Consider the following 23,474-nt stretch of genomic DNA (forward strand, 5'->3'; position numbering starts at 1 on the left):
TATGACGACACATCTCACAGTGGGGATGCTGGCAGACTATTTAATGTTCACAGGATACTGTTTGCTTTGCAGAATAAGACAGCAAATATACAAGTCACAGACTCCTGAAAAAATTTGTCAAAAAAAAAAAAAAAGAGACAGAAATACAGGTTTTTCTGTACAAAATGACATTTAGAAAGATGTGGATCAGGGGCCCTCTGAACAACAAAGATACAAAGGGCAAAGTTAAATCAAGGGCTAAGACTGGTCTAAAAATGAAATTAACGGAAATAAGTGAAGAAATTTGGAAGGTTAACCCTAAAGTGAAAAGTCTTTATCATAGTGTTTTTATAAACATTTTTATTAACTTTATACAGTAATCTGGCACAAGTCATGGCCAGCATTCTTGCCAAGGACAATGGTGTGGACTTTGATAAAATACACAACTTACATTTATTTAAGGGGAATGGATATTCCTAAAGTGCCTAAGTAAAAACTTCTCTCAAAATAGATTTCCTCTTAATGTCTGAAATACCTGACCCTGAATAGTCAGGAATTCCAAGAGTATGTTTTTTTTCTCTTTATCCTTACTTGTAAGAGACTGCCTTTTCAGGTACCATTTTTTCGTTTGGCATTTTTACAGGTTTAACGTACCCAGTTACTTTTAGGATACTGACAAGTGCATATCTGAATTAAGTTGCATTTGGTTTGATATCTTCCTACCTCCAAACTGACATAGCCATACCTCCCAGGACTAAGGGTGGGACAAGGATTTTCAAGGGTTCTAAAACAGGTAAAGACAGCTTCAGACAAAGCAGTAAAGGTGGCAAGGTACCAGAACGTTTATCCCTACTCATGTTAATAGCTCTTGATGGGAAAGGGAAAAACTAGGACACAAAGGGCTGGTGCGTACAGCAGAATGGTAACTGCTACTCAGCGGCACAGAGACTGACACAGCTCTGCAGCTCATTAAAAACTTGAACATCTTCAAAAACAAAAACACAGCCAGGCAGTGGTGGCGCACACCTTTAATCCCAGCACTCAGGAGGCAGAGGCAGGTGGATCTTTGTGAGTTCGAGGCCAGCTTGGTCAACAAGAGCTAGTTCCAGGACAGGCTCCAAAGCTACAGAGAAACCCTGTGTTTCCAAGTACCAACAAAGCAAAACAAAGCAAAACCACCCCAAGCTTTAACATATTCATGAGAATTGGTATGTTTGACTATGAAACTGATATAAAAGCAGTTTCAACGTTTAATTTTTTTAGTCCATTTCAAATAATGTAGGAAACACTGCTCATTTTGTTGTATGGATTAATGACTGTAATCCAAGGCAGAAGAGGGAAAACAGAACTGTTAGCATTGTTAATGAGAAGGCTTTGGCGGGAAAACCAAGACATGGTAAGTTGTCCATTCTGCTCTGTCTTCCAGGGCTGAGTGAGTATCCTGGACCTCATGGATCTCAGTTCTCACCACAATGTTAGCCAAGGACTGATCTTTACTCTGGCTAGGGTCACCATTTACAAAACTATGTTCATCAAGAAAGTCTAGATGGGATAAAAATCATCATGGAACCCCAGCTATTTTTAATTTTTGGTGTTGAGACAGGGTTTCTCTGTGTAGCCTGTCTGTTCTAGAACTGCTCTGTAGACCAGGCTGATCCAGATGCTACCATGCCTGGCTTCAACTGTTTTTTTTTTTTTTAATATAAAGATTTTTCAGTAAACAATTACCAGGAAAAGGGCACTTGTTATATTTGATAATGTATTTTTTTTTCTTCTCTGATAATGGGGACTGATCCCATGCTAGGCACAGACTAGGCTAACAACTATATTCTTAAATCCTTAGAGCAGTTGCCCAAACTGGTCTCTAATGTGTAGTGTTCCTGTGTTTCTGGAACAGCTGGGGTTATAGTTGTCATTGCAGCCTTGATAATATACCTCCATGCTTTGCTTTGTAAGCTTGAAATTTTTTTTTTTTTTTGGAAATAGGGTGTCAGTCACTATGTAGTCTTAGATGGCCTGTAACTTGATATACAAACCAGCTAGGCCTTCAACTCAAATCTGCCTGCTAGGATTAGGATTAAAGGTGTACACTACCATACCTAGTCCTAAACTTGTTTCTTGATGCTTTTAGACCAGTGGTTCTCAACCTGTGGGTTGCGATCCTTTTGGGGGTTGAATGACCTTTTCACAGGGGTTGCTTAAGACCATCAAAAACCAGAGATATTTGCAATAAGATTCATAACAGTAGCAAAATTACAGTTATGAAGTAGCAATGAAAATAATAACCAACAACATGGCATGCCAACTGGCGAGCATTATTCCTTGGAAATGGGTGATCTGAGGTTAGACCATTAGATTAAAAAGCTAATAGACTACTACGCTAAACAAAGAAAAAACTCTCCTAAGTGGCAAAGTATTTCCCCAACACTAATTTCCAATCCTCTTGAGACACAAAGCTAGCAATGGTTGCCAAGGCTGATCAACAATTCTGGGCTCAAGGAAATCTTTCCACCTCAGCTTTCCAAGTACTAGAGGATATGCTACCATGCCCAACTCTAGAACCCTTACTACTCAATCTAGTACTAGACTGATTAGGCTTTTAAGTTTGCCTAAAGATAATAAATAGTACAAGTGTCCTAACACAAGCATGCCAAAGTAAATAATTTTCTACATTTTGACAACAGTAGCTGTAGCTTCTTACGTGTTACTGGTCTGTGAAGGTAAAAAAAAAAAAAAGGAACATTAAAAAATTTCATAACAGTAGCAAAATTATAGTTATGAAATAGCAATGAAAATAATAACAACCAGCAACATGGCATGCCAACTGGCGAGCATTATTCCTTGGAAATGGGTCATCTGAAGTTAGACCATTAGATTAAAAAGCTAATAGAATACTATGCTAAACAAAGAAAAACTCTTTATATATAAAAAACACAACTAATGATCTAAGTAGTACCTACCAGATAGAGAGGAAAACGTCCCCTTCAGTTGGGTGATGCTGCTCAGAGTAACCACATCAAAGCAGCAGTGCTTTATAAAGACCCTTAGATTTATAACTTTAAGGGACATAGTTTAGTATACACCAAAGGGACTGATGACTTCTCTTATCCAAGTTGTCATTGGTCTCAAACAGGGTAACAGGCACATAATTCTTTAATTAAATTTCAAGGTTTTTCTCCACTTGGGACCAAATTCACTATGGTTAAATTTACAATTGCTTCCCTGCACCTTCCTTCTGAAAGTTTGTTTCTGCAAAGATCACTTCATTACTTACCGTTTACTTCTCACATAGAAAGAGAATTAGGATCTGAACATTCAGACTAGTTTTAACTGGTGACAAGAAGGAAGAAGCCTAAAGTTAAATATCCCAGAAATTTATTTGATGTTGGCTTGAATACATTTTATATAGGAAGGTTGGGACTGTTTGTGTTGGGTGCCCCTGGTAAATCTCATGGAGGCACTGAATCCAGAGACATCAGAAATGGAAACCGAAAGCCTAATTTTAGGGCTGCTCTTTAAGATTTGCCTCTGGTCAAATCAAGCCACTCCTTTAAAAATGCTTGAGGTGTTAGAGCTTCTTTGTGGCTGACACAAGGAGGGTGGTTAGATTCTGGTTTGTTGAACACTTGAATACTTGGAAATAAAAATATTCAGCTTTGAAGTTTTCAATACTGGAAAACTTTCAAGTCTAGGGTTTCCAGCCAGGAAGGGCAGCTTCGTATTCATGAAATCACTGTTTCCCACAAGGCTAATCTTCAGCTTTGGCTTCCATTTCTTCTGTGTCATCATCTCCATCCACCTCTGCATTTTCTCTCTCAAGCCGCTCCAGCTGCCTTGCGAGTTCAGTCTCATCAGTATCTGTGACCACTTTAGGCTGTGGAAGAGGCATAAATTCAAAATGAATTGAACAGCAGAGCAAGATTGGATTTCAATAGTATTACTGGCCAGTGTTTAAAATATAACTTAAGTACTTTCATTTCTAATAATTCAGTCATACCGTGCTGACTTACCTCTGAATAAGTTCTATTAACTGAAAATTAAAACAAAATACAAGACAAGACAGTACAGGCAAATGGTGCACACTACAGTGGAACATTACTACTTTCTGCCATTTTAATAAGCTTAACTGAAACATGAATTCAGTGATCACAAAGACCACCAATGTCCTGCCCCCGCCCCAAAAAAAGGTTATTCTGGGTTCAAGATAAACTATGCTTCCTCAGAGAATAAATTGTTCTATACACACAGACATACAGTATATGGAAATTAGGTTCTGTTTATATAGTGATGAGGGAAAGACAGATTATTGTTTGAGACAGGGCCTCCTTACGTAGACAAGGCAGCCCTACTGCCTGTGCCTCCCAGTGCTGAAATTAGATTGGTGTCATTGCCTAGCAATTTTTTTATCATCTATTTTTCTCCTTGAGGGGAAAAACCCTAACACCACTGGCCCAAATGTCTATCCTAAATATGACAGCCTAGTGCTAACAGTTCTTATTACCAAACAACTCCCTCTTTTAGGAATACTATCTATCAATGGTTACTTTATACTTAGTATCTAACTAGGCAGGTAGCCATGGTATGCTAACAAGACTGGCTCTGAACTGTAGGCAATCATCCTGGCCTTAGTTTCCCAAGCACTGAGATTACAGGCATGGGCCGTCATATTAATTCATCTGATTCAACACTCTATTTATGAGTGTGCGAATGTGTGCCATGGTGTGCTTTTGAAGTTGAGAAGACAACTTGGGGAGTCAGTTTTCTCCTTCTAACATACCGGTCCTGGAGACCAAATTTGGGTCATCAAGCTTGGCAGCAAGGGCCTTTTACCTACTGAGTCATTTTGCTGGCCCGTATCTGAAATTTGAAAAAGCACTAATTGGCTGAAAAGGTAACTAAGTAGATGAAGTGCCTTCTGCACAAGTATGAGGGCTGGAGTTCAAACCCTAGCAGCTACATAGAAAGCTGGACACAATGCTAAGGATCAGTAACCTGAAGCTATTACTGAAGACAGGTGGCTCTTGAGCTTCAGGTTCAGTGAGTTGTAACAAAAAAAGATAAGAGGGGAAGGGCTGGAGAGATGGCTCAGAGGTTAAGAGCACTGGCTCCTCTTCCCAAGGATCCAGGCTCAAATTCCAGCATCCACATGGCAGCTCACAACTGTCTTTAACTCCAGTCCAAGGGGATCTGACACCTTCACACCAATGCACATGAAATAAAGTTAAATAAAAAAATTTATATATATATATATAAAAGATAGAGGACATCTGACACTGACCTCTGGTCTTTACATATGCACCCATGGGTCAACATACCTGGGCACACACACTAAAAAGAAAATTAAATAGGTCAAGGCTAGACTCAACTATAGGAAGCTGGAGACAAGCCTGGACTACATGGGCTCCTGTATCAAAAGCAAAAAAACAAACAAACAAACAAACCAAACAACAACAACAAAAACCAAACAAACCACAAAAGTATTAAGAACAAAGGAAAAAATAAGATGCAGATCTCACCTTCATTTGAACATTAAACACGCCTCTCTTCTCCTCAATCTTCTCTTTGATGACTGCCATAGCCTGATTGAGAACAGAGAGGCCTTCTGTTCTCTCCAGTGTCGTCGTCGTCATCACATACCTGGGTGGAGCTATCAGGTTAATCTATAGGAGAAAAACAGAAATAAAGCTATGAATATACTTACCCAGAATATTCAAAAATTGTTTTTATTAATTTGCTGCATGAAGGCATCAGCTCAACTTGCCCCCAGTTTTAAAGATCAGTTTATTAATACAGTCTCTTAGTTCCGTTTCTCAACAAGTTGATAAAAAACACTCTAACAATTGCAATTTATGGGAGGAAGGGCTTATTTTAGCTCATAATTCAAGGTATTGACCATCATGGGGGAAAGTCAAGGCAGTGGGAATCTGAAGCAGTTAGTCATGCTACGTCTGAATTCAGAGGACAGAAATGAATGCATGCATCCAGTTATTTAGGTCCCTCCCCATTTACGCAGCCGATGATTCCATTCAGAGAATGTACCACAGTGGTTGGGTCAGTGTACCGTAATATAATTAAGACAATCTTGCACAGACATGACCAAACGAATTCTTTTTTTTTTTTTTTTTTTTTTTTTTTGGTTTTTCGAGACAGGGTTTCTCTGTGGTTTTGGAGCCTGTCCTGGAACTAGCTCTTGTAGACCAGGCTGGTCTCGAACTCACAGAGATCCGCCTGCCTGACCAAACGAATTCTAAATCTGTCAAGCTGTAAACTAATACCAACAACAGCAACAGATCATTGACACAATGATCTAACCCAGTTCCTATAAATAGTCCATTGCAATACGGAATATGAAGAATTGAAACTGTTGGATGTTTGTCATCTAACTAATGGGTAACTGGAGTTGGAAGGATGGTCCAGTGGTTAAGAACATATGTCACTCTTGCAGAAGATCCCAGTTTGGTTCTTAGCATTCACACACTGACTCGCAACCATCTGTAACTTCAGATTTTCTAGAAGATCTGATGCCCTCTTCTGGTCTTTGTGGGCACCAGGCATGGACATGGTACACACCTGCAGGCATAAAGTAAAATTATCTCCCCATTTTTCCTTTCTCTTTTTGACAGGATTTCTTGTGCAACAGCCCTAGCTGTCTTGAACTAGCTCTGTAGATCAGTCTGGCTTCAAACTCAGAGATCTGCCTGCCTCTTAAGTGCTGGGATTAAAGGCGTGTGCCACTACTGTCTGGCTGTCCCCCTTTCAAGACAAAGTCTCACACTCTATAGACCAGGCTGGCCTTGAATTTAGAGATCTGTCTGCCTCTGCCTCCCAAGTACTGGGATTAAAGGCATGTGCCACCATGCCAGATAACAAATAAATCTAAAAAGAGAAAAGGAAAAAAAAAAGAAAGAAAGAAAGAAAAAAGCAAACAGCTAACTATCTCTACACTAATGAAATCCTTCTAAGAAATCCCAAGTAATGATTATCCAGTTAAGCAAATATCATCAAAGTTGAATGACTGTTGTTGAGAAAATGTTACCCTCCTGAAGGTGCTGTGTATAAACATTTTGAGCACTGTAACTCCTTACTGTAAAGATTTAATATTGCTGGCTCACTGACTATAGGAGCCCTTCCCCATTTTGTAGTACCAACAAAAAGCCACAGCTGTAACAACTGCCCAGAAATATCATGAAAAGACTATACCACTCTGAGAGGGAGAAAAAAAGTTTTAAAATGAGACATGACATGTTTTTGTCATTTATTTATTTACTTTTAAATTATGTGTCTCTGTTTACCATGTGTATGGCACATGGTACCAGAGGTGTCATATCCACTAGGGCCAGAACACAAATCAGATCTTCTGCAAGAGCAGTAGCTCTTAACCTGAAGTAGTTCTCAATCTCCACAATACTTTTCTTTAAGGTACGAGGAATTAAACTCTGGGCACTGAATATGCCAGGCAAGGACTTTACCACTGAGCTATAATTTCCTATCCAACATGACCAGCTTTAAAAAAGACTCGATATAACTCAGTGGCCCTGGGTTCAACTGCCAGCACACAGGTCAACTGGAAGGTTCTAACAAGCAGGGTGAAAGAAAATGCATAACTTACCTTGATGGGCATGGTTTCTGTAGAACAATTCAAACCTGCTCTCAGGGCTTCTTTTACAGCATCAATTCCTTCATAACCATAGCAAGCTACTTCAATATCTAAAATTACAAAAATTCAAAAGCTGGCACCAGAAGTGACAATGAGGAAAGATAAAAGAATCAAAGCGTTGAAGTTATATCGTATAAATACAACATTAACCTCAATTAGAAATGTATTTTCACTGCTGAAAACATCTGACTGTGGTTAGGTATGAGGTCATATTCCTGTGATCTCAACATAGAGAAACTGAGGAAGGAGGATTTTACAAAGGACAATAATTTTTTGTTTTTTTGTTTTTTGAGACAGGGTTTCTCTGAGAAACAGTCCTGGCTATCTTGGAATCCACTCTGTAGACAAGGCTGGCCTTGAAATCAGAGATCCGCCTGCCTCTTACTCTCAAGTGCTGGGATTAAAGGTGTCACCACCGTCTGGCAAGACAAAGATATTTATCAAACACTGAGACAACAAAATATCGAGAGCTATTTAGAAACCGTACCCCACTTGGCCCAGCAATCCTTTTTACTTTATTATACTTAATTGTGTATCTTGTGTGTACAGGGCACACACGAGCATGTGGGTGTCAAAGAGGACAACGTGTGGGAGGGGCTCTTTCCACTCCATAGGTCCTGGGTTTGAACACAAGTTGTCAGACTTGTTGGCAAGTAGCTTTACTTGCTGTGTCATCTTGTCAGCCTGAGCCAGCAAATCTTTTACAACATCTGAATAGAAGGATAAGTACTTATTTTTGCAACTGTGTGAACCTAGTAAAATCTGTATGTTTCTCTCTCTCTCTCTTTTGGAGCTGAGGACTGAAACCAGGGCCAAGCTAAATTCCTGACTCCCTGTATGTTTAAGAGGAAATGTTAACATTAATGCATTTTTACTAGGGGCTGAACCCAGGCCTTCACGGATGCTAAGAATGCGGTCAATTTTTATATACCAGTGGTTCTCAACCTTCCTCACCCTGCAATCCTTTAATAAATTCCACATGTTGTGGCCCCCAACCACAAAATTTTGTTACTACTTCATAACTGCAATTTTGCTGCTGTTATGAACCATAAACATCTGATATGCAGGATATTCAACCCCCCAAATGGGCCAAGACCCACAGGTTGAGAATCACTGCATGATCTTGTAAAGTAGCCACAAAGGAAGAATGTCTGAAAATATCCAAATGATTGACATAGGGTCAATATGGAGGCATAGAAAGATACCACTGTCCTGCTGAAATATTTTAAATTGTATACTAAGGCAAAATGTAATTCTTTATGTTAAAGGGCTAAATTAAGGTTAGCTGAACTTCCATGACTTATTTTCATTTGTGCCAATATATTTTATGCTATTGTAGAAGTAACTTCTTGGGCTAGGTATGAGACTGTGGTGGAATACTTATCCAGCACGTATGAAGTTCTGGTTTGATTCTAAGAGCCAAAACAAAAGCCCCAAGCCATCAAAAAACAAACACCCCCACCCATGGAAAAACAAACAAACAAAACCCCACTAAACTCAAACCAAACAAAACGTTAAAACTATTGTTACAAAAGAAAAACATTTAGAAAAATTTATACTTGTTGATGCAGCAACAAATACTTTGGTTAAGTCTCACTACTTATCAGTTTGTTTAGGCACACACAATAAAGTCATTTAGAAGCCACTTACCTGCTCGGATTTTGACAGCTTGTGGGGTCAAACGCCTATTAATATTGTTAATGAGTACTTCTCGTTCATTTTCATCCAAATCTAAACTATCCAAGATAGATGGGTCTCTGAAAAAACAGAAAGACAAACAAGAAATGTTAAGGTAATATTACTGATAACTGTGAAACTGAACACATGACGGCAGAATAACACAAATAATAATAAGCAAGAATTTCAACATGGAAGTTGAACTCTTGATTTTGTACAGTTTTAACTATGTGTTAGTTTCTCTTTCAAAATGTGTAAATTGAGGATGGAAGTGTCTCACAGAACTGCTATATTAAATGAAGCAATGTAAGTACTTACTATATGGCACAGAAAACACTCAACTGATTTTCAAAACAAAAACTGGGATAATACAAACAATTTAATACCTTTTAATACGAATCTGACATTCTATTGTAATTAACTTAAGAATTTTCAAGTAATTATCACTTTATTTCAAGGACTTAGAATCCAGCTTAGAAAGAACAAAATTTGGGCAGCGGGACAGGAAGGAATTAGTGCAGTTAGTGGGGTTAGAGACCAGTATGTCATCTGATCCTTCCAAGTATCCAAGACCTGCATCAGAGAAGGGTTTAGCTAAACTAACACTGGCATGTTAACTGAACAAATGGGAAAGAGAAAGAATAACTTTTTAAAAGAGATCCAGGCAGTGGTGGTGCATGCCTTTAATCCCCCTCCAAGGGTAGCCAAAAGAACAGTAGACATTAACAAGCAGAGGAATATGTTACAAAGTTATAATATGCAAAAAGGACTAACATGAGCAAGGATCCAAGCTAATGACATGCGGTTTCAATGAAAAGAGATAGAAGCTGCATGAAGGACTTTTCCTTTAGCCTGCACAAAATAACAAGACATATTAACAGAGATATCTACACTGTCATACGATGACAAAGACAAACACAGACTCACATTTACAATCAAGAAAGACACAAAGCTGTTGACTTCATCAACAAGCAGGAGCATGCAAATCAATTATGGCAAAAAGAAAGAAAATCTGACATATACCAAATGATGGTGAAGAGGAAGGAAAACAGCAGTATCTACCTACAGTTGCTAAGGGAATATAAACTATAGAACTAACATGGAGTGTAATTTGGCAAAGCTCTACTATTGGCAAGAAAGTTATCGAAAATGACATCTCATAGTTTCCATGTCAGATAACAAAGTCAGGAAAGGAAACGTTATAGACAGAAAAACAGGTCTGGAAACAGCCAAATACATGGTGAAAGAACAAAAGGTATGAACTATAGGTTTTTAAAGGCAAAACAAATCTAGTGAAAAAGGTCTATTGTGAGGCCACATGGAAGGTGAGTTAATGTGATGAACAAAGGCTCCAAGCAACTGCAGTAAGCAAGAGGCTGTACTATTTTGGTGGTCCTGAAATCATCCATTGACTAGGAAATTTACAAAGAAGTGTGGGATGAAACCAATTAAATATGGCATATGAAAACTATATATACTTGACCTTATCAAATTGAAATACTTTTACAGCTAAATTTGACAAGGACCTATAGGTGCTAGGTAATCAGGAAAGACACAGAGGCAGAATCAAGGTTTTCTTACGAGACTGCATGCTTAAAGGCATCATAAGCACCATATCCAGGCTTCTTGTACTTGTCATCAAAGACCCAGGCAGTCCTCTGGAACAGGCTTTCCAGCTGCTCATCCTTGGTATATTCTAATACCTCAGCAACATGGCGAAGAATGCTGTAAACCTAGACACACAATGAAAAACTCAGTAATTTGAAAATCAGAGAGCTACAAAGAAGAGGCATTGTCATACTTTAGTAGATGTAATTACTTCAATAATTCCTGAAACTAACACCTATAACTGCAAGTTCTTTCTCCATAAAGAAATATTCACTACTTCATAATTAACTGAAGTGGATATAATAAGTAGAAGTATGATACAACTTGGGGTATTCAAACAAATTAACATCTTTGGATTTGTTTCACTTGCAATAAGGCACGCAGTATCTTTCATTGCCAAGAGAACTCCTGCACAGATCAAGTATACACAAAACTCCATCCTAGATAAATGCTCTTTCCTCTCAACTACAATCCTAGTCTCTCTTTTTGAGACAGGGTGGTCCTGCATAGTCAAATTGACCATAAACTCCTATGCTGATTTCAAGTGTTGGGAATAAAAGCATGTACCACCATGCCTGACTTAAAATTCTGCATTTCTAATATGTAGCCAACTAATGCCAAAGGGGTTAGAGGGGTTAGTTCTGAATGACAAGTTTTAATGAAGAGGTTTTACTTTTTTTTTAAAAAATACACTTATTTCACATGCTTCAGATGTATAAACACTTAAAATGAAAGGAGAGATTTAGATCATGGTCTGATGAACTTGGGATCATTATTATTTGCTTTACTGGTTTTTAAAAAAATATTTATTTGTTTGTTTGTTTGTTTATTTATTTATTATGTATACAACATTCTGCCTCCATGTATGCCCACACATCAGAGGAGGGCGCCAGATCTCATTACAGATGGTTGTGAGCCACCATGTGGTTTCTGGGAATTGAACTCAGGACCTCTGGAAGAGCAGACAGTGCTCTTAACCACTGAGCCATCTCTCTAGCCCCTTTACTGGGTTTCTTAGATTCTTTTCTGTTGCTGGGATAAAATATCCTAACAAAGGTAATATAAGGGCAAAAAGGTTTATTTGGCTTAAAATACTAGGTTACACTTCAGTCAGGGAAGTCAGAGGTAGAAGTCTGAGAAAATTGGTCACATCAGCAGTCAACAGTAGAGAGCATGAATCAGTGCATATATGCTAGTGCTTAGCTTGATCCCTCTACTTCATAGAGCCAGAATCCCCTAGTCAGGAAATGGTCCCATTCACAAACAAGATGAATCTTCTCACAAGAATTAACCTTAACCAAGACCATCCCTTACAGGTGCACCTGGAGACCTGCTTTCCACGTGTCAAACTATCATACTGGATTAACTAAAATTTAAAAAAATCTTTTTATTCCAACATTTTCTTGGTATTTTATTTTGAGGATAGGAATACACACAGCAGAAAAGAAAACACTAATAAAGGACAAAGCCACCAGTAACATCATTAAAAACAGAGAATGAGGGGTTGGAAGACTGCTCGGGTCTTGCAGAAGACCTAGGTTCAATTACCAGCAGCCACACAGTGACTCAAAATCATCTATGAATGCAGTTCCAGAGGATCTGATGCCCCCTTCTGACCTGGAGAACCGCACACAGCCAGAGTGCACACACATACATGCAGGCAAAACACTCATACATTAAATAAATAAACCTTAACAAAGAGAATCAACTCACGGTTTTGGATTTTGTGAATTTGTCTTCACATTTGATTGCTTCCTCTGGAGAAACTCTTCTTTTTGACAAATCAATATATCCTGTATAAAAATATTTAAAAGTAAGTTTTATTTGTTGAAGTATAAGCATATGATTAGAAACAAGTTTATAAGCCAATTAAGTATCTGATTGAGAAGCTTATAATTATCCCTACTAAAATTATATTGACACAGGACTGCTGTACGATGAGAAATTTAGATAAAATTTCAGAAATATTTTTAACACAAGATAGTTATATATTCTTTATTATTTTGGAAAGAATTAATAATTTTCAATTTAATTGAAAGTTACTTAAATGCCTCTCCTTAAGCATACAGTTGAGAATTGCTACGATTTGATTAAGAGGCTACTGTCAAATCAGGTGCAGTGACATATGTCTGTTAATTCTCCACACCACTGAGGTGTAGGGAGAAGGTTTAAAGCCAAGTCAGCACAAGAAACCCTGCCTCAAAACCACACTAAAGAAACCAGAGAGGTGATCTTCAATAAAAATAACATTGCCATCTTCTGTGTGATCTTTATATTCAGATGGCAGGACCAAAAGCACCCTTAAAATCTGTAAAACAATCTGCATAGTAGATTCTCTTTCCCAGAGACCCTAGCCTTTTAACCCGATGGAACTGGAACTCAAGAAAGCTGATAGATTTTGTCACATATCCAGACCACAGACACCCACAATCCTATGCCTGGTTAGAACAAGGCCATGAGACCACAATACAAAATCCACACACAAAATTTCTTTTACCTTTTAATTCTCTAACTATATTTTCCAAAGAACTTAAGTCTTTATTTACACTGAAGGAGTCCAAATTACCAATTTTTCTTCTCACAGATGATTTTTTAATGTTTTAATCTGAGCAACTGCAGCAAAAAAGTTATCAAAATTTACTTTTATGTTTTCTTCTAAAACTGCTAGCTTCAATTTTGATGCACATCTATGACTTTAGGTACTTTTTTTTTTACTGTAGGTTATTTTTTAAAGGAGCATTTATGAATCATGTTTCATATTTTTTAGCATGTGGACAACCAATTTTCTCAGCATCATTATTTTTAAAATGACATATTTATTTTTATGTGCATTGGTGTTTTGCCTGCATATACATTTGTGTGAGGGTGTTGGATGCCCTGGAGGTAAAGCCACAGAAAGTTGTAAGCTGCCACGTAGGTGCTGGCAATCAAACCCAGGTCCTCCAAAAGAAAAGTCAGTGCTGAGCTCTCCAGTTCCAGCATTATTTTTAAAAAGACAATGTTCCTACCATTCAGTTGCTTTTTTTTAACATTGTTGGTAACTGGGTATAAATAACAGTACATATAATTTTGAGTATTAAAATAAATTGCCTGCTTTTGTTTTTAATAACAATAAAAAAAGGTCTCACAATATAGTCCAGGCGGTCTTGATCTCATAGCCATCTGCCTGCCTCCACCTGATCATGCTTTACCACCCTCTATACACAGACACCCCTACCTCCACTCTTCTCTGGTTGGGGTTCAAATCCAAAGCATTATATTCTAGGCAAGGCTCTCCCACTGACGTATACTCCCAGACTCTCTCATTTCCTCTTTGATTTAAAAACCTAATCAATTTAGGTCTTTAATTTTTCTAATATAAACAATAATATTTATAAAATGTTATTTTATACATTTTATCCTCAAGATAAAATGATAATGATTCAAACATTCAAAGTTTCACTACAATCAGAACATATGATTTCAATCTTCTTAAAATTTACTCAAAGCAAAAAAAAAATTTACTCAAAGCTCTATTACATATGGTCCAACTTATTATTTTAGCGAGTATGACATGCACATCTGAAACATAGATTCTATTGTTTTGCAGATGTAGTTGATCAATGTTTGCAATGAATTCCTTTCTGATATGGCTCTTAATTAACTAGTCAAAGGCTATCTTAACCTCTAGCTACTTCACTGACTTTAAATTTTTATTTCACATCACTAATCTCTATTGAGCACACATACACTGGGTTTTTTTTCTCTCTCTTTCCACTCTTTAAGGATCTGACATTCAGCTCCCAAATACACAGAGGTAAGTGTAGCTCTCATCTATCAATAGCCCTTGGATGAGTCTTATTTTTATTTTCAGTGGTTGTTTCAAGAATTACAATATATGTCCTGTTTATTGTCAGCATCATACCAATGCATGTACAATGTAAAAACCATACTTATTTAGTATCTCATGTCTTGGTCTTTGTGTTTTAGTTATCAAATACACTGCATTTAAGAAAAATACGTTTACACTGTTCTGCATTTTCTTCGCCTCTCTACTGCACCCTAGAGCTAAATGTGCACTAGTTCCCCACTATCTTTGAGGGATATATTTTAAGACTTACTGTTATGTTTAAAACTGTGAGGTCAGGCAGTGGTGGTGCATCCCTTTAATCCCAGCACTCAGGAGGCAGAGGCAGGCGGATCTCTGTCAGTTCAAGGCCAGCCTGTTCTACAAGAGCTAGTTCAGGACAGGATAAACAACAAAAAACCTGTGGATAGCACCAGTTCCTATTTGCAGAGTCATGAGCCACACAATGACACTTTGGTCACTGAAAGACTACTTACATGAAGGTAATCTTACAAGATTTAAGTTGTAAGAACACTATGATGTTTGTTTCAATGACATCAATTAAAACTTGTCTCCGAATGTATTCCTCCTTGGGGCTTCTGTTATTTTAAGAACAGCCTTGGTAATAGTTCAGGCTGCCATTAAATTCAGGATACTTTTGCCTCAGCTTCCTGGCTACTGGGAAAACAGGGTTGTGTCAATGTTTAAAAAGAGGGCAGGAGGGGCTGGAGAGATGGCTCAGAGGTTAAGAGCATTGCCTCCTCTTCCAAAGGTCCTGAGTTCAATTCCCAGCAACCACATGATGACTTACAACCATCTGCAGGCCCTCTTCTGGCCTGCAGACATACACACAGACAGAATATTATACACATTAAAAAAAAAAAAAAAAAAAAAAAAAGAGGGCGGGAGCAAGTATAATACAATAATATTTGAAAGGTGGCTGGATCTTATAGTTGGGAGGCCTGCCTGATCTACATAAGAAAGTTCCAGGCCAACCAGGGTAACACAGGGCAACTCAGTGAGATCCTATTAAAAAAATTATGTTACTATGCTATTTTGCTTAGAATTTAGGGCCTATATGCTTTTTGTTTGTTTGTTTGTTTGTTTTTCGAGACAGGGTTTCTCTGTGGCTTTGGAGCCTGTCCTGGAACTAGCTCTTGTAGACCAAGCTGGTCTCGAACTCACAGAGATCCACCCGCCTCTGCCTCCCAAGTGCTGGGATTAAAGGCGTGCGCCACCACAGCCCGGCTTAGGGCCTATATGGCTTGGCAAGTGCTCTACTACTAAACAACAATCCTAACCCCCACATCTGAAGTGATATAAGACTATATATTTTATTAACATATTTATACCTACGATAAATGTAATTTAAGCATAGTAAAAAAATTTGTAAAACCGAACAATTTTAGTAATATGCTATAACAGAAGTATGTAAATTTATTCTTTCTTAAGATAATTACTAGTGTTTTGGAATTGTGGGTAACCAAAATAGTATAAATCAAAATTGTCAATACTGTATTTACTGTATTTTTTCCTCCCATATCTTTTCTTATGGTACCAGACTTCAAACCCAGGATTTCTATTTCATGTTAGCTACTCTCAGTCGAGACAGGATCTTATTACACTGTCAAGTACTCTGAGTTTTACTGTTTTCTGATTAGCTAGGACCATAGGGATATACCAATGAATCTAGCTTCCAGGATGCTTCCCTACCCCCCATTTTTTATTTCTTTCGTAGCCTTGGCTGTTCTGGAATGTGCTCCGTAGACCAGACTGGTCTCGAACTCAACTCAGAGATGTGCCGGCTCTGCCAAGCCCTGGCATTAAAGTCATGTGCCATCACCACCTAGCCCCTCCCTTGTTAAACCATTAGATTCCTAAAGATTGCCCCAAGCTGGCCACCAACTCGTTCCTGAGAAAAAAACACCAAGGTCTAGCAGTCAAAATTCATTATTTGGCTAGCCTTATCAACTCATCCTATCATAGGCTTGCCCCTCTTTTCTCTGTAAAAAACCACTCCTGCAGAAACACCTCCTGTATGTCTTTGTCCTATCTGGAGGTGGCAGTCCCCTCAACCCCTCAATAAATGTCCTTCATGCTGAGAACTTGGCTGGGTGTGTTCGTTCTGAGCTGACTTCTCTGGGGGGCCTCCCTTACAAATACGGATGAGTTAACTAAGTTTCTTTTTGGTTATAATGAGTTAATTACCCAAATCCTCATAAATATTGAAAAGCTTCAAGTTATTTGGCCACAAAACTAACTCTAGAATGTACTTATTAGACTACTACTACTATTACAGTAAAAGGTTTTTGCTTAGCTAGTTAATTGGTATCCTTTAAAATTTTTTTTATTTAAAGCTTTAGACAAATGAGTCTTGTGGATACACAGATATGGGTATGTTTATGTTTGCATGTGTGTATACCATGTATGTTATGTTAGTCAAGGCTATATCTCGGGCATGTTTATTCAGGAGTTTTCAGTTTGATTTTGATTTTTGAGATAGGTCTCACTAAGTTCAGCTAGCTGGTCATGAATCCCCAGATTTTTTAATCACCCCAGGGTTGGGATTACCAGCCTGTGCCTCCAAACCTGGCTTTTCTGTTTGAGCTCTGGGATTCTCCAGCTTCCATATCAAGCAAGCACTTAATCGACCGGCTATCTTCCCAACCCCCAAATGCTTCTTCAACAACTTTGTATGTAAAATAACTTTAGTAGTTTAACGACAGTATGTATAATATATACTTTTAAATAAGTTTTTATACAGGCAACTTCTGTGGTTTTAGAATTTATATTTCTTAGCTATTTTTTTCTCACTTACCTTTTTCTTTATCCACTCTAATGACAACTACACATTCATTTCTGCCAATGCGGATCAGTTTGTTTATAGAACGGATACGTCTCCTGGATAATTCGCTAAGAAGAATCATGCCTTCAATGTTATTGTATTCCAACAAGCTGACATAAGCCCCCATTTCAGCAATGGATCTTACATTCACCATTACTACATCTTCCACCTCAGGGAATCTGTGTTGATAAAATCTACAACTTAGACCCGGCATTCTGCAATTAAAACAAATAAACAAACATATAAATAAAGGGTTGCGCTAGGGTAAAAATAATCAATTTTGTAGATCCCGACAACAAAAGATCACAACAACAGAAAATAGGCACTAGTCTCCTCATCTCCCTAAACGTCAGAAAATGGACAGATACCCAGGAACCAAGCTTTAGCTTTCATTTGCTCCATAGTTTTCTAACGCTTAATCACTTTTAGAGGAACCATAAAAAATAATGACTATCTATAAAGTGCTGCAAGACCTAAGGATTAAAGGAGTATGTCGAGAGTAAAACACTATTTTAATATTACCACTTAAGTAGGGCATCGTGGTGCACACCTGTAATCCCAAAGCTCGAGGATGATAAGTTTGAAGACAGCCTGGGCTATATAGATAGATGTTACCTCAAAACAAAAACTCCAAAATACGGTATATCATCACCCAATATTTTAAGAACTATCAAGGAACAGGAAGGATCACTATAACACAATTTTATTAACATTCCTACGTTACTCTTTCTCCAAGCTGGCTCATATGGCAGATGCTACCACACAGCATGCAAAGGGAAAACTACTCCTTAACCAATATGGCAAATGTTACAGTCAATCCTTTTTGTGATGCTGCAGATGAGTTAAGTTTCTATTTACACATGAAGCAAATCCTTTCTTACTTGCCACTCATGAGCTAGTCTATTATATTATCACTGTAGCCAAAATTACAGTATCCCAACCTAAAAATTTAGGGGCTAGAAAGATGGCTCAGGGATTAAAAACATTGGATGCTCTTCCCGCAAATGCAGATTTGGTTTCTGGCACCCACAGGACAGCTCATAACCATCCAACAGTTCAAAGGGATGGATGCCTTCATCTGGCTTCTGTGGGCACTGTAAGCACACAGCGCACAGATAAGCAAGCAGGCACAACACCCATAAAATAAAAAATGACTTCATTTTCTTGCCTGGCCGTGTTGGCACACACCTTTAAACCCAGCACTTGAGTGGCAGAAGCAGGTGAAACACTTGAGTTCAAAGCCAGCCTTGTCTATAGAACAAGTTCCAGGAGAATCTCTGCCTCTGAGAGGGGGGAAAATTCATTTATTTCCCTTTAAAAGAAATTTAATTCACAAGTAATTTAATTTAGCCATTGTAATTTCTAACTTGAATTATCCTCCAATAGTCTGAGACACTAGGGTCTTGCCTGTGCTTGGGAAGTACTTCACCACCAGGCTCTACCCCAGTCCTATTTTTATTTTGTTAACAAATATGCCTAATCTTGAGAAGTGCTCTATAAATCTCCACAATTCAAATGTCTTTTAACCTCCATCTATTAAAAATACTTACTTATAATTATTCTCTTTGATCTACCCAGTTTCCAGCACCATCTCTTTAGTGACCCATATGCTGAAAACCATCCCAGTTAGCACTACACTTTAAAAAGGAAGTCCCCAAGCTTTAATTGCAGCTGAGGACCTTTACGCTTTCCTATTAATCATAACCTACTTACTGTGTCAGGGTCCAGAAGACAGATACTAAACAGCACCTAAAGGCCTAAGGAAATAATTGTGAAATCTTAGTAATTTACTTTCTTGTTGATTGGGAATAAGGCATCAATATTTGACTTAAAAATTAGATACTCAGTTATGTTTAGTGTCACATGACTTTAAGTCCAGCACCTGGAAGGCAGAGGCGGGCAGATTTCTGAGTTTGAGACTAGTTTGGTCTACAGAGTGAGTTCCAGGACAGCCAGGGCTATCCAGAAAAACCCTGTTTAAAAAAACCCAGCCAGTCAACCACGCAACCAACTCTACACCCAGCATATGGAACAACAAAGTTCTGTCCTAGTATGGTTTGAAAACTACTCCTTGACACGCACATATTTCTACTACCTACTGAGAAAAACATGTGTAGGACTCACACATCTGTTTCTACCAGGCAGGACTATTATTACACAATCTGCCTACTGCCTAGCTCTTTGAGTACCACTTTCTCTCTAGTTCTCCCCATTTGTATATAAGGAGATGGAGTGCAGGCTGAGCAACTAGCTCCTTTATATACTGATATGTAAAGAAAGTCAAGATTTGAGCCTATTAAATTTTGAACCATGCCGGGCGGTGGTGGTGCACGCCTTTAATCCCAGCACTCGGGAGGCAGAGGCAGGCAGATCTCTGGTCTAGAAGAGCTAGTTCCAGGACAGGAACCAAAAAAGCTACGGAGAAACCCTGTCTGGGGGAAAAAAAAAATTGAACCAGTCTGTGCTCTGAACATCTGGACACAAAGAAATATCACCACTAGAAACATCTAATGTGAACTTTAAAAACAGATACTATGATTAGGCCAAACTATTAGGACAGAACCAACAGTAACATGTGGCAGACTCATTTCTGGAGCAGCTGAACAAAGCAGGGATTTAATAAACAAAAGAAATGCAACATTCAGCTAGAATTACTCATTTGGAAACAGTTTTTAAACAGTGTTTCTCTTAAGAGTAGGGGTGCAAATGTTTTCAAATACTTGTATATAGAAAACTTGAAAATTAAACAGACTTTCAATAAATGTGGAACAATGCCAGGAGATTTAACAGCTGTTCATCATATTTATTCCGCAAATTTCTCCAAAGGGGAAAGGTAATGCTTTGGCTTAATCTGCTGGTTAAAGCAACAGGGTAAGAGGACACAGGAGGGAGATACAGCTACTTCTTTAGAAGGCACAAATCCCCCACCCCAAGATACAGAGTAAATAAAGAAACACTGCTAATGGTATGCTACTCGCAGCACAAAGAAGTAGCTCGAAACTATAGGAATTCTTTTCACATAGACTGACTTACTAAATCACTTTATAAAATGCTAGTAACTTTTTAAAAACAATTTTTTAAAAGCCCATACTTATTCTGTCAATGAAACAGAAATCAATAATTTATTCAGTCCTTTCCATGATTTTCAATGTATTCCTTTTCATTTTGCAGTTTAACTTGCTGAAATAAACTTTCGGCACTAAACAATACTGACACAAAACTTCTTCCCGCCGGGCGGTGGTGGCGCACGCCTTTAATCCCAGCACTTGGGAGGCAGAGGCAGGCGGATCTCTGTGAGTTCGAGACCAGCCTGGTCTACAAGAGCTAGTTCCAGGACAGGCTCCAAAACCACAGAGAAACCCTGTCTCGAAAAAACCAAAAAAAAAAAAAAAAAAAACCAAAAAAAAAAAAAAAAACAACTTCTTCCCTAGGGAATTAAGTACTAGTGGGACAACAAACTAGGACTACAAGGTGCTATGAAAAAGCAGGGAACAGAAATATCAAATGACCTCAAGCTAAATACACAAGTACAAAAAAAAAAAAAAACCAACAACAACAACAAAAAAACAGGAATCAAACCCCCCAATTTTTTCTTTCTCTTTCTTTGGTTTTTTGAGACAGGGTTCCTCTGTGTAACAGTCCTGGCTCTCCTGGAACTCAAATTATAGACCAGGCTGGTCTTGAACTCACAAAGATCCACCTGTCGCTGGCATTAAAAGAGTGTGTGCCACCACGCTCAAAACCCAAGTCTTTTAACACTAAGTCTGATGTGTTTTTTTAACCACAAAGTCTCAATATATCACAATATGACAACATTGTTAAGTGTTTTCCCCTACTACTTTTGGACAGGGTTTCACGGTGTAGCTCTGGCTGGCCTCAAACTCACAGAGCAATGGTCTCTGCATTCTGAGTGCTGGTTTTAAAAGATGTGTGCACCATGACATCCCTCAAACTCAAAATACCACTTCTGCCTCTAGAGTAGCTGGGGTTATAGGCACACACCACCACACAGGCTGTTCTGAGGCAAAACAACAACAAAACAAACCCCTCACCTCTCAAAAGATATTATCCAAATTCGAAGCTAATTTCAAATACCTTATATTATCAGTATCGCGACCCTGTTAAGAGTAGGTACTAGGTACGGCCGGGCGGTGGTGGCGCACGCCTTTAATCCCAGCACTTGGGAGGCAGAGGCAGGTGGATCTCTGTGAGTTCGAGACCAGCCTGGTCTACAAGAGCTAGTTCCAGGACAGGCTCCAAAACCACAGAGAAACCCTGTCTTGAAAAACAAAACAAAACAAAAACAAACAAAAAAAAAGAGTAGGTACGACTTCTAGAACCAGTACATTGTCACGTCACCTGAGCGGATACAGGAAACAAACATTCCAAAACAGAAGTGTTCTGTGTTGGGAAAAGACTTGTTCAGCTCTAAAGTTTACCAGCACACCTACACCTTCTGAGAATCGGCGCCTGCCATCTGGCGTCATAAGCATTGAAAAAAGACACTAAAATTCCATGTAACTGACATTTTTGAGGGGCTGTCGACCTCCCCCTCCTCCCCAACTTAATGAAGAGAAAAATCAAGGCTTCTTGGATGCGCCCTTTCTTCAAGAAATACTACTTTATTCCTAATGAAAATTGATGCATACTTAATTTGGGGGTTTATTAAAGAGCCCCAAGTGTGTGAACACTCATTTAACTCGTAAATTTTCCTTAATATGAGGCTTTCAGCTTCCATAATTAAACAGACCCCAGTTCTATTCTCGCAGTAACCAAAGCAGGGCAAATGGACCCCCTAATAAATAGCATGATTTTCAATCCCAGGGTTGACTTCACTCTACCGAGATGCACAGCAAAAGCAAAAACTTAACTATCTTCAACTTCAGGGGTCACATTATCTTGGACCTGTTTTTTCCTTAAACACGATGGTCTACCCTATTGGTTCTCTGGCGAACACTTCAGTCTCCACCGAGTCAGAGCAAAGTTTTGGTAGTCTACTGGGGGAGAGGGAAAGAAAAAACCCGGTAAAAGCAAAGCGCCCGATCTCCCGAGCCAGGGTGGGGTGTCGGGGAGTTCTCCGGAGGCCTCCCCACCACAAGGTGTCTTTCCTTGAAGGAGGCTGTAAGGATCTAGATGGCCACGTTCCTTGACGGGGTTCCTCCGCCCGCACAACCACGTTTCTGGCTCACAGGACTCGACACCCAAGGGGCGAGAAGACCCAGCGAACAAGCAAGCCGCGGGCGGGGGCGACGGCGTCCAGACACTTCCCGCGCAAGGACGGGAAGAGGGGCCCGGGGCCTAGCCTGGCTCGACCCCTGTCACTGCACAGAACTAAAGTGGGTTCCTGGGGAAAGCGGGCTGCGGGGCCAGTCACCTGAAGCGTATGTGTGACTCCCGAACTGAGGTCTCACGCCGAGCTCCTTAATGGCAACGAGTAGACTCCGTACAGCAGGACCGGACGCCGAAACTCCTCAGCGTGCGTCTCGCTCAACCCAGCGCGCATGCGGACCCACCTCTCACTGCGCAAGCGCCGACGGAAAAGGCCCTTCGTTATTGCTAACCATAGAGTCTTGGTCCTCCTAGTGTGAGCGGTGTGAACCACAGGACGATCTGAAAAGTCCGTTTCCTCGGCACTTGGTAGATTTTTGCGGAGGGAACGTGGCGAGGTTTGAAGAAGAGGTCGGATCCTGTTTCTTTCTCCAGAATGATTACGTTGAGTTTTAGTCCACCAAGAGATGGCGCTGTGGCGAAAGATGGGAAGCCGAGGAAGAGGAGGGTCGCGTGATCTTCGGATCCATTACTCAGAACATGCTGCAATCTTTACCGGCGTCCTGCCGGCGGGAGGGGCGGTAGGGCGACCCGGAATTCCGGGCTGTGAGCGC

At 39.3% G+C, this 23,474-nt stretch overlaps 1 protein-coding gene across 1 annotated transcript; it reads right to left on the reverse strand.

Annotated features, from left to right (window-relative positions):
* Nucleotides 1-135: 135 nt before the first annotated feature.
* On the reverse strand, nucleotides 136-23,125 carry Eif2s1 (eukaryotic translation initiation factor 2 subunit alpha). The gene is made up of 8 exons (XM_057782293.1): nucleotides 22,967-23,125; nucleotides 17,566-17,807; nucleotides 12,635-12,714; nucleotides 10,895-11,046; nucleotides 9,287-9,393; nucleotides 7,589-7,686; nucleotides 5,496-5,639; nucleotides 136-3,853 (listed from the first exon to the last, which is right to left on the reverse strand). The coding sequence occupies exons 2-8, from the start codon at nucleotides 17,804-17,806 to the stop codon at nucleotides 3,728-3,730; spliced, it is 948 nt and encodes a 315-aa protein (XP_057638276.1). The 5' UTR covers nucleotide 17,807; nucleotides 22,967-23,125; the 3' UTR covers nucleotides 136-3,727.
* Between the last annotated feature and the right edge of the window lie 349 nt (nucleotides 23,126-23,474).

The sequence above is a fragment of the Chionomys nivalis genome, chromosome 10 (genome assembly GCF_950005125.1).
Source record: "Chionomys nivalis chromosome 10, mChiNiv1.1, whole genome shotgun sequence".
NCBI classification, from domain to species: domain Eukaryota; kingdom Metazoa; phylum Chordata; class Mammalia; order Rodentia; family Cricetidae; genus Chionomys; species Chionomys nivalis.